Source organism: Lytechinus pictus, chromosome 3, assembly GCF_037042905.1.
Source record: "Lytechinus pictus isolate F3 Inbred chromosome 3, Lp3.0, whole genome shotgun sequence".
Classification (NCBI taxonomy): domain Eukaryota; kingdom Metazoa; phylum Echinodermata; class Echinoidea; order Temnopleuroida; family Toxopneustidae; genus Lytechinus; species Lytechinus pictus.
This window is the reverse complement of record NC_087247.1, coordinates 49,238,316-49,253,385: the sequence shown is the minus strand read 5'-3', so window position 1 is coordinate 49,253,385 and position 15,070 is coordinate 49,238,316. Positions and strand designations below refer to the sequence as shown.

Sequence of the window (15,070 nt, the reverse complement as noted above, 5' to 3'; positions counted from 1 at the left end):
TGAGTATGTTACTCGATATTGCAGTGGTAAAGTGAGGTTCTGTCAGATAATATTGAATTGATATAAGCCAAGGTAGTCTTAGACTTGTGTCATTTACCCCATTTGCTATAATTTTGAATGAATATTCCAATCTCTATATGAGAGCGTCATGCCTGATCTATGTCGACAATATACTTAATTTAACTTGAATTGTCGTATTATCAAATGGAAACATGTGAACGATTAAGACAAAACATGGACCTACTACAATCGGATAAACAAGTGTACATAGACTCTCTAGTTGACCTAACGTTTCAGCTGGTTCGTATACGGAAAATCTAACTATCATGCTAGATATATAAGTACATTTCTAGAACTATGTGAACATTTTTATCTTGGATATTCGATGTTATATCTATTTTCGTCAAGATTGGAAACAACACAAAAACTTACAAAAAGACAACTAAAAGTTAATTGAGGTCTATAGTAACGCCGATGAGCTCGCGTTACAATCATAAAACAGAGATTTTATTAACTGCTTGATTTCACATTCATTACCGTTGCTTAATCAAAGTCATCCTTGGAATGGGCACTGACGAAAGGCACAAGAATGTAACAATACCTGGTGTGGGAGAGCGACAGTCAGCAGGTCCAGATTGGCATTGGTTTCAAGAAAGTCATCACCTTTTTTATTCCAGTCGAAGCTAATATAACCTTTGTCTCCTTCGGTACAGAATCTGGTCTTTGGCTTGTAAGAATACACGCCTGCAAAATCTGCAAGCTTATCAACCCATGTAAAATTACCCGGTGTGCCTGGAAAAGAAAAAACTCATTATAATTCTGAATCACTCTATAGCACTAGAATTGGCATAGTTAAATAGACTTTAATATAAACGACGAAGGAGTTGAGATAGAATCATGAGGCGTCGGGCTCTGCATAAAGTTTTTGCATCTTACAACAGCCAAGGCAAAGGCAAACAAAATGACCCCTTAATCATGTTACATTAAGGTTAGGCTACAATCGGGGGCTACCACTTCTTGTGTGTGAACGGAATAGCTTTGATAGCCTATGCGAGGGGATAGTTTTCGGTGATGATTACGAAATCTTACTCACACCTAAATAATAAAAGTAAACGTATGATTGAATAAAATGTCATTTTCATTGTTAATTTCACAACGTCATTACAGCTTCACCTGACTATCATTTGGAAGTATGAAGGGAAGATTCTCGATTGGTGGCCCATATGCGGACAACAGGGGCGGATCCAGCTTTCGCCAATAGGGGGGGGCCGAAAAATATTTTCATCAACATTTTGCTCGATTTGCCGCTATAATCTTATTTTTTTGTTGATTTTTCAGGGGGTAGTCCTAACTAAAGACTGAAGTTTTAAGAATATGTTAGTTTTTATTGTTATAAACAAAATAAGGTTTCACATGTGGTCTTAATATATAATGCGAGCGCGAAGTGCAAGCTCAAATTATTTGATATTTTATTTCCTTAGACCTGAAGATTCTGAGGAGATTTTATAATCATGAAAAAAGATAAGTATCCAACTAAACAATGAGAGCGCGAAGCCCGAGCCGAAATTTTATTATAGTAACGTGAAAAGGGACTCAATTAGGACTGTTTTTAGTGATTAATGAAGAGGGTAGAAGTATCACCCATTAAATAATGAGAGTGCGAAGCGCGAGCTCAAAATTTTTTGATATTTCGACCTGAAAACTGGACAATCTAAGCGCGTTTTTATTTAAATAAAGAACAAGTTGTGTTCACAAACAATTACATGCGAGCGCGAAGCACGAGCTTAATTTGTTGATATACTGACATGATAAAGGAGCATTTTGACAAATTTTGGTAAGAATTTTCAAAGAGGATGGGTAACTCCCAAATCAAACAATGCGAGCGCGCAGCGCGAGCCGAAAATTTTGATAAACAATTTGTTTAAATCAAACAAAATAATGAAAGCTTGATGTGCGAGCTAAAATATTGTGTGCAAATTGATTTCAGAACTGGATATATAAGTGCCATTAATCCTCTTGAATGGGATTTATTACACAAGCAATGCGAGCGCGAAGCGCTAGCGATTTTTTTTATATAAAGCCTATTTTCCAATTGATCCCCTCACCTTTTTCTTGTTTCCTTTCGGGGTTGGGTCGGGCCGGCCGTTACGAGGCTGCAAATTACACATCATGGGTATGATACCTCTTTTTCTTTCTGTTTTTCATAGTTTCTATCAAGTTAAAGAGTACACTTTTTTCTGCAGGTTGTAAAAAAATAGGGGGGGCCGGGGCCGGCTCGGCCCCCTCCCGGATCCGCGCCTGGACAAGCTCATAGCAATGTGAGTTTTGTTGACATTTTCGTCTCAACGAAAGCTCATGTGTGTGAGATTTCCTGTTGAATGTAGTTAATTTGTGTGAGATTTCAGCACTTACCACTTCCAGCATAGACGAGCTGCATATTACCAGTGAATTTGTCTACCAATGGTCTCGCAGGAACGAAAGACGCTCCATTTACGTCGAATGTCATGGTCATCTGTTCAGAAAAGAATACGGCGTATTTCCTGGTAGAGTCCGTAACACCTTCGATGGTGAGGGGCTCGGACAGTTCAAAGATAAAGCGGTTGTCGGTGAGTGTAAACGGTTGTGGGGTTGGTGCGGGATCCCCACCAGGGCAGTATATCTAAAAATAAATTCAAATTCAATTTTTTTTCAATTCATTAGAAAGAGGTAATTAAATGAGAATGGATATTGAGGATGTGTTAGTAACTTTAACTTCCAAATCTTTCTTACCAAAAATCTTATCCGCTCTGCAATGAAGCTTTATTCCGGACATTAAGCATAATCAGCCACCCCCACCCATAAAACACTTAAACTGATTTAGTTGAAAAGGCATATCCATTGAATTGTATCTGATTTATATTACTTTTATTACTTATTTGGATCATATGTGAATTTAACTGAAATAAAAAATAATAATTGAACGGTATATTAAGTATTTTAAACAAATCTTATTTTTGTCGAGAATACCATACCCCCATTTCCAATTCTTATTCCTAGATTAAAATTCTAACAATTATTTACTTTTTCTGGTTGACGTCTCCAGTTGGCTGGTACTGACTCCGTCACAAATTGTCCAATCACATTTGCAGCAAAGTTGACATTGGTATAATTAACAGACAATGTCATGACGATTGTGAATCCATCGTCTTCCAAATCACAGGTGTTTGCGTTACACGTGTTCCAAGAATACACAGAGTTCCATTCATCATTTACATCAGCAATTAGATATTGGACCTAATGATAACCATGATGAATCAAGACAAATGTGAGTCTCTCTCATATTTCTTTCTTATAACATTTGATGTCAATTGCTATGAGATAATGACTACTGGAACCAGGTAGTCCATACAGAAAACTAGTATTCAGTGAATTATGAAAGAGAGGGAAATATATAAAACTCTCTAGATTAAAAAAATTGTTTTTATGTATCCTCATTATTTCATGATTATAATGTAACTCTTTAATTACTTGGCAAAGTATATACGGCATTGAAGCCTGTCTATAGTGACCAACCCAAAATGTGGCCTTATTGACATGTGGCTACATCCTCTTATTAAAGGTCAAGTCCACCCCAGAAAAATGTGGATTTGAATAAATAGAGATAAATCAAACTAGTATAACACTGAAAATTTCATCAAAATCGGATGTAAAATAAGGAAGTTATGGCATTTTGAAGTTTCGCTTATTTTTCACAAAACAGTGATATGCACAACTATGTGATATGCAAATGAGTCAGTCTATGATGTCCATCACTCACTTTTTCTTTTGTTTTTTATTGTTTGAATTATACAATATTTAATTTTTTTTTTACATATTTGACAATAAGGATCAACTTGACTGAACCATATAGCATTAAACAATGCTCATTCTACAATTAATCGTTGTTTTTCTTGACAATGAGAAGAAAATTAGAATATTTCATATTTCATATAATAAAATACCAAAGAAATAGTGAGTGGATGATGTCATCACTCTACTCATTTTGCATACCGTCCAGGATGTGCATATAACTGTTTTGTAAAATTAAGCGAAACTTTTAGAATGACATAACTTTCTTATTTTACATCCGATTTTGATGAAATTTTCAGTGTTATGCTTGTTGGATTTTTCTCTTTTTATTCAAATAAACTTTTTGTTGGTGTGGACTTGTCCTTTAACATCATCTCCTTTCCATGATAGCCGATGTAGAGGCCGCCATAGGCAGGTGTTTATACTATGAGGAGGCCGGTAAGAGGATTTTGACGATGAAATAAAAACAATATGCAATAAAAATTACTAAAAACTCAACAGCTAAACTCCAAAGAATGTAAAGTGTAAAATCATTTACCTTGGTTATGTGTTTTTTTTTTCATTGAGACACATTCTTTTCTAATATATTTGAATTATGATCACAAATATGGCACCATAATAGCAAGTGACACCTAAGCCGAAATTACGGATATTTGTAACAAACAAGTTTTGACAAAATTAATTTGTGTGTATAGCAGTTTCTATTATGAGCACCGTGAGCTATAATAACCTAAGAATATTTTTCAATTGTTCGTTGTAAAGTCGTGCCACCAGCTTTATGAAACATCCACCTGGAGATTTTTTTTAAGTGATGTGATTTAGCAAGTTGAAAATATTCTTTTTGAAATTCTAAGAAAAATCTTTTAAAAAATATTTGAATATAGGCCCTACATAATTATGTGGGATTCTCACCAAACCTTCGTGAATACATTTTACACTGTTACTAAAACAAACCTTTCTTTAGCATTAACTTAAAATGACGAGTCATTGTGAATAAAACAATATACTGAAAAACCTTTAGTTAAAAAGATGCCAAACTTTGATCGTATTATAGCAAAATATACAAGCACAAATGAAGTATGTTGATCATAATTACAACTCTTCACCTGTCTAGTAATCACTAATTACTTACAGATAGAAATAAGAATCATCACCTCTTGAAGACTATTAGCAGGACTACTAAGCTTGAGGGTTGCTGTCACCTCGTACCCTCCAGCAAGATCCCGTTGACACATCGTAGAATCCACACTCGCAGTTCCGTAGAACCATACTGGCATTCGTTGACCCCTCGAAACAACCACATCACTGCTATTGGTGCATGCCACCGTCAATGGATTTCGATACCAGTAATAACTGTAGTCGTGTTGTGGGACGACGTACTTGTTGATGACGTTGATAGCATAGTTCACGGAAGAGACAGCCCCTTCGAGGTCGATGGTCACGGTTTTACCATCGGAAGAGATTTCACAACAAGTTTCATCACATGTCATAAAACCACCGTTGTCCGAATCCCACCTAATATAATAAATAATTAGGTGCAATACATACATACATTATATATATATATATTTATACATAAAATGAGCGATGGTAATATGTATTCAAAAGCATATTATCAGATGAGGGATCTGTATACAATCATGCCCCGACATTTTGTCTAGAAAGTTTGGCGAAACGGTTTCAGAAATGGCTATAATCATGCTTAATTTCAACAAGCATCAATTTCATCTTTTCCCCCTCTGAAATTCGTGACGTGTGAGTAGAAAATTCTAAATGTATAATGTTACTCACTCGGTAGATTCGCTCGCTACCCACTGAACATCACCGATATGCTTGATGGGTTTTGTTAGATGAAGGACAAAAGTAGCTGATTCTGAAGATGCGTTGCACGAAGCTTCCACGTATCCACTCCCTGCATTTTCAACTGTACAACAAATAAATAAGCAAATGCGTGCAATATTTTCCTGGAACATCGGGTGATGTATAATGTAAAATGATAGATGATACAACATCACTTCCCCATTACCTGTCCTGTATGTTACATTTTGGAGGTCCCGTTTTCTCCTTTTCTCCACGTATTCTTCTTTTATACTATCACCAGTTAAAATGTGTTGACAAAGATTATGAGACTCGTTTGTAATGAAGGATATTGTTCCCTAATATAATGGTTCTACCGTGTTTCCCAATAATTTATTATGTCAGTTCAAGATAATACACCAGTCGACGCCAGTAAAATAACATACCCACAAAGTGGCATGGTTCCCAAAACAACCACATTTCTGGAATTATGTATAATAATCGTTAGGGTTGTACAACGAATCACTAAATTTTGACTCGACTCGAGTTATCTTAGGGTTCAAGTCGATTCAAGTTCTTTAGTCACTGCACAAATGTCAATGGGATTGAATCATGAAAAACTGCTCGAGTCACATGGTAGGTGACCCGACTCATGACTTAATTACAACCCTGTAAATCGCACGAGATTACAGGGTACACTGACGACTGCAATAGCAATAGTGTTGATTATCATTCATTTTATAGCTTAGATTTCATAATCTTCATTAGATATTAAACACTCGTACAACGTTACTCACAGCAATAGCTAATCAAGGCTTCATGCTCTTACCAGACTCCTCCTCAGGGCATTCGAAAGATGTTGGCTCGTTGTTGATAGCACGCAGACAATATGGTGTAAGGACCGGTATAGCATCGGTGAAGAGATGTGTTAACATACCCGACCCTCGAACTAGTGGCAACTCCATTGTGCCACCGTTTGGATCGGTGTAGAGAAAGTTGGCGTACATCTCTCCAAAATCAGTCATAATCGGATCATTCTCATTGTCTTCAAGGCCAACCCTAATCCCTGTGAGTCCTGAAGATTACAAATTGGTGATCGAATAGACACGTGCCTTATAATTTAATATTCATTAGTTAGTCTGATAACACTGCTGTGTCAGTGGAGTATAACATGATTTCATTGAGACTTCTGACATTGACAGAGGGGTGCATGAGATTATTTTGTTTTGATCAATTGATTTCATAATAAAGATAACCTTTTTTATACACAAATACTTCTCATACTACTACTACTACTACTACTACTACTACTACAACTATACCACTATACCACTACTACTTCTACTACTTCTACTACTACTACTACTACTACTACTACTACTACTACTACTACTACTACTACTACTACTATACTACTACTACTACTACTGCTACTCATAGTACTACTGCTGCTGCTGCTGCCGCTGCTACTACTACGATACTACTACTACTACTACTACTACTACTACTACTACTACTACTACTATTACTACTACTACTACTACTACTACTACTACTACTACTACTACTACTAATGCTACTCATAGTACTGCTACTATCACTACTACTACTACTACTACTACGACCCCCTCTTCCTCCTCATACTAATACTACCACCACCATCACTGCTGCTGCTCCTGATATTGCTGCTACTACCGGTTTGATGGAGTCTCCCCATTATCAATAACATCAAGTCATATTTTAAAGAGGCACAAAATTGGACAAAGGAGAAAGTGTCTCCATTTTTTATTTTTTTTGGTTAAGATGACGTACCAGAGAAGATAGAGAAGGGAAGACTATCTGGAGCTGAAGTCATCTGCTTCATGCCCGCTCCAAGTTCTTCAATTTTGTCCCAAGGTGCTCCATCCTTTCCCGGAGTTAGCTCATAAAAAGGATCCTGACGGTTGGGATCAGTCCACCTTTCCAAAGTGTAAGCTTCGTATGTAATTCCCATCTCGTCCATTGTTGCTATTTTTTTTTAAACATCAATATTTATTAAAGCATATTAGATTTGCAATGATAAGATGGTCTAGGATTGAAAATGTACAATAACTTACCTATTCTTAAAAGCGTTCGCACTGTTCTAGTAATTTGCTTGTATACAAAAGACAATATTATTGGTTTACAAACAATGAAATTTTGTTTTTGGTAAAAGGGGACCACAGTGTAGAAATGGCTGCTTATCAAATGTGGTAACATGTACATAATATAATAACAACCCAAGCGAATGGATACATGTTTATTCTACCGTGTGAGTTAAAAAAACACAAAAAACAGGATACCTCACATGTCATAAACACATAATTATTATACATGGCCTGAAACAGTATCTTCTCCCAACTGATTTGATACCGTAATGTATGTGGAATGTGTTAATGCTTGGATAATTATGAGATATTTTTTTAACTGTCATTGTAAAGTTCGATTTGCGCCAATATAAGGCATGGCTGCAACGAATGAATCCAGATCCAGTGGTCTGCGTCTGCTGAATCCTCCATTAAAGCTGTTGATTAGTATAAGATTCTTTCCTGCTATCCCCATCTTTCAATACCCATAATACGTTTGCTAGGATCATTGCACGATGTATGGCATCGTATGTGACTACGGGCTGCAATATTTAATTTTAACATTATTTAAGGCAATCTTACGATTTAATAAGTTGCCTGTATTTGAGACCACCCCCCCTAAAAAAGAAGAATAAATAGAATGAAAGACCATGCAAATGTCGTACGGGGATCATACGATGCCTTATGATACCGGGTGTACGATGCACCTGTGCTGATATCATGACGACCCAGTGTTGAATCGCATGATGTTTTTACGATGTTAAGATGTGTATAAGGGCCACCGCTCACCTTACGATTGGTCTGCGATCCGATTATGGAATAAAACGTAGTAGAATTTGATGATAATATTAAAACATGGAATATCTTACTGTGTAATGTTCTAATTCATCGTAAGAATACCTATGTTCAAACATGTGACTATCCTATCATCCTTATTAGAATAAAAGCGAATTTAATATCTAGTCCTAATGACGTCATAGCAGTCATACGAAAGGCTACGATTTGAAACTAATTTACCCTTTGCTCCAAACTAATGGCTTGCAATCATCTAAAATTATTATATTAGAATTCTTCAAATAAAAATATACTTTTCATTCACAGTCATTTTCAGAAAATAAACAAAATGTGGTTTGTTCCAAAACCGGACCATGAACTATAGTCGTAAGGTGTGCGGTGACCTTTAGGACCACTACTTCATGGTTGGTATAAAGCCACTTTCACAATTGGACACTGGTGGTGAGACTGCTTAAGCCCCTTTCACAATTGACGTACGACCATTTGCGACCTTTTGGTCGTGCGACAGGCTGCAACAGGCATCAATCGCTACTCATCTCATAAGATCGCACAGAGGCTTTAACAAATGCAACAGCTGTCGTACAACAAAAATAACCAGTAAACCCCGTTGCACGAGTAAGTCGCATATGCTCTTATTGTGCAGGTGCGATCACATGCGAGTGTTGCTCGAGGGATTGCGAATGGAACGGTCGCATACATGCGAATGCAACGGTAGTGCAATCGGTCGGTCTTGCAACAGTCTTATGGCCTATTATTATCGCATCCAGTCGCAAGACTGGTCTCTGTACAAGTAGGTCGCTAGCACATGTGCAAGTGTTGTACGACCTCCAGTCGAGTAAATGCGACTACTTAGTTGTGCCACCTATTGCACCAAGTCGTACAACGTTGAACAACACTCGCACGATGATCGCCCGACCGATGGTACGACCCCGGTACGACCTGATGCGAGTGAATCGATCGTATTTGATCGCGTTTGGATTTTGAACATGTTCAAAGTTCAGATGTGACCAGCCACGACCACCTCGAGTTCGTACGACCGTCTACAACGACTGCGAGTGCTCGCAAGACACCAAGAGATCGATCGTGCGACAGCAAGAAAAAACTGTTGCAGGTGGTCGTAAACAGGTCGTACGTCAATTGAGAAAGGGGCTTTACAACCGTTGCGATTGTGTGCAACATATATTGTGACCAAATGATCGCAAAAGATCGCACGAGCAACTGTGAATTTCAAAGCCCCTTAAACTACGCGCTAAAAATAATTGTAGGCCCTATGATTATCATGAATCCGTGTGAAAATCGTACGATCGTCGTCGGATACGATCACCTCATGAACGTCTACGGGGCTTCCTACGATGACCATTGACCAATACAGATTTAAGCGGGGCATACATTTGACTATGAGGCCGCCACTGCCTGATAATTTATTATCATTCATTATAGCCAAAGCTTGAACACGTTTTTTCTGTTACATCATAATTATTCACGAGTCGTTGCTTTCTTATCAAACTTTGCATGTCGCTATTACGTAAATATATTGTATTAAACATTCTTCCATTTCATTTAATTTATTTTCCAAATTCAAATTTTAAAGAAAGAAAACATAATCATCAACTCACAAACAGGAACATATATCGCATGTAATTTGTAAATTTTGTGATTTATTTCAATTTATTATAATAAAAAAATAAAAAAACATATATCGCATGTATAAAGAATGTTTAAAATGGTAAAAGAAAAAGCTAGTCCGTGCAAAAAGTACATTACAAATTGAATGTGGAGGAAACATCAAAAGCCACGAGGCCTTATCGAAGGGTATCGAATGTATTCCCAAATTAGAATAATGAATAGGAGAATAGTTTTAAATTGTTCAAGAAATGTCAAAGCCAAGGTAGAGGTAACAAGAGAACAGACAGTAAGAGATTGGTAATGAAAATGAGATTAGATCAAAGCCAGAAAGAGAAATGGACATGTAGCATGTTTCTATAAGTTGTATTACTTTTTATTTTGCAGTATATAGAATTTGTATTTTCTGAATGATGACAAAGTAGGACGTGATTGTAGTTCAAATGGGATGTTGTTCCAGGATATGGTACCCATGAATATGATAGTGGTTCTTGAGAAGTTCAATTTCAATAAAGGTAAACGTATGTCCTCCTTGGCCCTATATATAGTACTGTATGAATGAACTGCACTATTTTGAGCAGACAAATTGTTAAAAGTTGACGGCAATAAGCCTTTAAAATAAGAATACATGATTATGGCTAATTGCGTTTGATTTGTTTGAAAAATTGCTACAACATTCCACAAGTTCCCCACATAATATCGCAGTATGATAAATGGGGTAATGTCATCGTATTATATAACACTAATGGCACTTTCGTATGAACAATACACTATGTATGGTTGATCATACCGACAATCTTGTTTATTTTGACGAGACGTCGTTTACATGTATTTTTTTGGTTGATTTTTCATCAATTATTACTCCTATAGGAATTTACTTTATTTTACCTTTGTAATAAAACAAATGGAAATGGCTACACAAATGATAAATATAATTAAAAATAATAAAAACAACAACGGACTGAGAATTGATACTTGCGGAACCACGGTGTTTAAAATAAAATCACCATATGATACAATTCCTGTATATAGGCCTACATATTGTTTCCTGTAAACCGCGCTAAAAGTAGTCCGCAACTTTGTTCAGGAACTATACACAACAACAAAAAGTAAGTCCCCCTTAAACAAACATCCATAATTTCCGAACCACTGGGAGTTTTCAATATATTTTTTACATGACCTTGCAGGGAATTTTATAAGCTACCCTCTTAGTGAATGTTACGGACGTATTTTATGTCATGCTTCAGTGAGCACCGGCAGAATGCACAATTGTCACTTTTTAAAATTTTAAAAGTCACAAGCAAAAATTTTAAAAGTCACAAGCAAAATATCATGACTTTGATTCCAGTTTATTGGAACGAATTCCACATTCTCATCATAAAAAATAGTCAGAAGGCTTGTAGAAGGTACTTTCTAAAAGACGATACAACTTTTTTGCTAAGTTTCACGGTTGAATAAACACAGTCAAAATTTGCTATTATCGGAATTTTTACACATTTCTATCGATGAAAATGATCGAATATGATGACAATTATTTTTGGGAAGAGTATCTTCAACACTATTCATCATTTCACGGCTCAATGAACATTTAATGAAAACAAAAAATACGATTTTCAAATATCATTGGTAAGTATTGTTTTAAGTTGGTAACTGAAATTATCTTTTCTCAACCTTTTTCGTTATGTTCATGACCAATTAACATGCTTCAATGATTCAAAGGCATTTTAATTAAACATTCACGCTTGAATGAGCATGTGGAACGTGATCAGCTCTTGTTGACGTTATTGGAAAAAAATTAAATTGCTAACTATGGATATCTGTCACAAACCTTCTTGCATAGTTAATTTGATTGGATTTTTATGAAAATCCCGATATCCAATGCTTCATTGAGCACACAATATTAAAAAATTATGCAAATGAGAAGAAAGTTCAAGGACTTGGCCCCACTCTGTGCCGTATCGAATGCTTATTTGAGTGTGCGGGCCCTTTGGATATAGTGTCACTCAGAAGCCATGTGCGAAGTTTCATGAGAAAACTATTGGCAGAAGTAACAAAAATCGACTATGAAACAAACCATTATTTCAATTTGTTGAAATTCTGACTTCCTCTCTCATAGACATTGTGTACAATATGTGTTCATATGTTTAGGAATAAGTAACCCCTTATTCAATGTGGTGGAACTTTTTCTCAAAGCTGTCTTTAGCAGTATCATTTGGCAGTAATGTTTATCAACCTATAGGCAAAATTCTATGCAAAAATGAAATCGATTTGTTTGTTTATGGATGAGTGAGCACGCCTCAAAGGGGGAAAAAGGGTCATTTTTAATGTCACAGACTCATTTTGAGGGGTTATAGTGAATAATGGGGGCAAATTCGGTTTCAAATATAGCTTAATTGGTGTTGTTTTTATCATCCATCATTTTTATCACCACACACTTTCCGAACTTTTTACACTCTCATGGTTGAGCGAGCACACTCGAAAACTTAGGAATTAATACTCTTTTTACTGCATAAATGTATTCTTTTCCTAATAATTTCTCAGTATCAGTTGAATTTATGGACAAATCAGTGGTGGATCCAGAATTTGAAAGTAGGGAGGTGCCGAAAAATTGTTTGAGGGGAGCCACTAACATTTTCCAATTTTAACATGTTTTAACAAGTTACAGAGGATACTACCATAAACCCCCTATGAGATGATACGTCACAAAAAAATGTGCTCACTCAAGCATGAACATACGTTTTCAAAATTTTGTGTGGAGTGGCTCAATGATGGATAGTAAAACAACGTTAACATCATAAAATTCACCAAAAAACAACCTTTGCCCAACTTTGTATTACACAATCTGAAAAACGACTCTTGTGACTTTCAAAAATGGTCATTTTTAATTCAATCTTTGATTACTCATTCATGACCAAATCGATCAATCTCATTTTCCCCCAGGAGTTGTTTAGTGAGTGTAAAAAACCACCTACGAAATATTATATCTCAAAATTATTCCTTTCAAAAGTTACAGCATTTTGATTTAGGGGAGACTTACTTTTTTGTTGTGTATACATCAGAGCCGGCGCTACTTTTACGATCATCATTATTTTAATGATACTCATGCTTTTTGTTTTATTTCTTTGTCAGTGAGGTTTTAGCCTTGTTTTGGAGGCAATAAACTTCTTTCCTCGTAACATTTTTAGAGGTATTTAAGTATTAAACCCACGATCTTAGATTTTAATATCTTTTATTGCATACGTGTAAGTTTTAACTTACAATAAAACAGCCCTCTTGAATAATTTTGCTGCTACTTGGCTTAGAAGCTTCTTAAATTCTCGAGCATAATGATTATACCGTATAGCGTCATGAAACTTGTCGTCATAGTAACTGAAATAAACTTTGCCAATATTTTTATGAAAAACAGTCTGAGCGTCTAAGGTACCATCTCCAGGTTTTTTTTTTCTTTTACGGAGGGATAATAACGATTGATTCGATTTGGGACTATAAGGTCAAATGTAAAAAGCGACAGTCACGGTCCCTGTAGACCATATACTTTAAATTCAATTTAATTAAACATTTTATTTTCTTTCGATTGACATTACACAGGTTACATCCAGTTTCATATAAAGTAAACAAATCAATAATATATATAACAATCAATGTAAATACAATATATATAATTTCTATACATGGAAGAAGACGTAAAAAAATAACCCAGGAAGCAGCAGGCGCTTGTGTTAGGATACGCATGTAAGAGTATACAACTAAACAACAAATACCAAAAAGGCGGCTAATAATATAGAAGGTAAAGAAATAGAAGAGAGGAGAATAAAATAGCTATAGAGGGGTGGGTAAGTAGAAGAAGAAGAGCGGCAAAATTACTTCGCATGATACAGGATAAATATGAATGACTGAATAGTACAACAGGCATTTATGATACAAAGTAGCAACAACGTAACGTATTAATGGCATAGTGATTTTATAACTGGTTACATAACAGGCGCGTTTATATAAACATGTGTTTACACGGAGATTCAAATGTCGGCAAGTATCAGGAATTTTTTAAACTTATATTTAAAACTTGATGTCGAAGAGAGGGGAAAGGGAAATAGATAGAGAGATAGATAGGGAGAGAGAGAAAGAGTGGGCGGGGTCTTATGATTAAAATGATACCTGAGTGGGGAAACTGTCTGATGGGACTAAGAGGTCCATGGTTAATTTGGTTGCAGGCAAAGTGACCTGTTGGTAGAGCCCCATTTGTCCGTAGCTCTCCGACCCGGTCACTTGGTGGTGCTACAGTCAATAGAGTTGTTGAGGTGCCGAAGATGTCTGACACATCCAGGGTATCTAGGGGAGTATCTTGTAGTTGGGCACAGGTAGGTGGGAGACCGCCAGCATCTGAAAATTTTAACATTTATACGAAGGAATGCATGTATTATAATTTCATTTATGTTTGTATATTAGTGAATTTATTAAATCATTTTTATAATTCACTGCTACTATTATTAGTAATAATATTATACTAATTTTATCATTAATTTCATTATTTTATTGTCATTATTATTATTATTATTATTATTTTTATTTTTATTTTTATTTTTATTATTTCACTCTTATTATCATTATTATTACTATTATTTACCTTTATTACTATTGTGATCACTAGTGTTATAACTATATAATTTAATAATAATCAACACCATCATTACTAATTAAACTGTAGATAATTCATTCCATTCCATTCCTTGTTTTTATTTGGAAATAAGTCATGATTGACTATTTTTGCCACACACTGTATGAAAAGTAGGGTAAACATTTTTATTATTATTATTATTTTTTTCTATTTCTTTTATATTCATTCCTTTTTTTCTATATATGAAAGAAAATAAATACCAAAATTTAAATGAATGAAACAAAAAAAACTGATTAATAAGATATCA

At 35.5% G+C, this 15,070-nt stretch overlaps 1 protein-coding gene across 1 annotated transcript in view; it reads right to left on the bottom strand.

Annotated features, from left to right (window-relative positions):
- The window catches only part of LOC129255525 (uncharacterized), a 31,695-nt gene that overhangs the window by 7,496 nt on the left and 9,129 nt on the right, over positions 1-15,070 (bottom strand). The window contains exons 3-10 of the mRNA XM_054893875.2: positions 14,304-14,528; positions 7,438-7,632; positions 6,455-6,700; positions 5,620-5,752; positions 4,983-5,343; positions 3,061-3,273; positions 2,413-2,659; positions 602-792 (exon numbers count right to left, since the gene is read on the bottom strand). Coding sequence (XP_054749850.2) covers positions 602-792; positions 2,413-2,659; positions 3,061-3,273; positions 4,983-5,343; positions 5,620-5,752; positions 6,455-6,700; positions 7,438-7,632; positions 14,304-14,528 — 1,811 coding nt within the window. The remainder of the gene's footprint in view (positions 1-601; positions 793-2,412; positions 2,660-3,060; positions 3,274-4,982; positions 5,344-5,619; positions 5,753-6,454; positions 6,701-7,437; positions 7,633-14,303; positions 14,529-15,070) is intronic.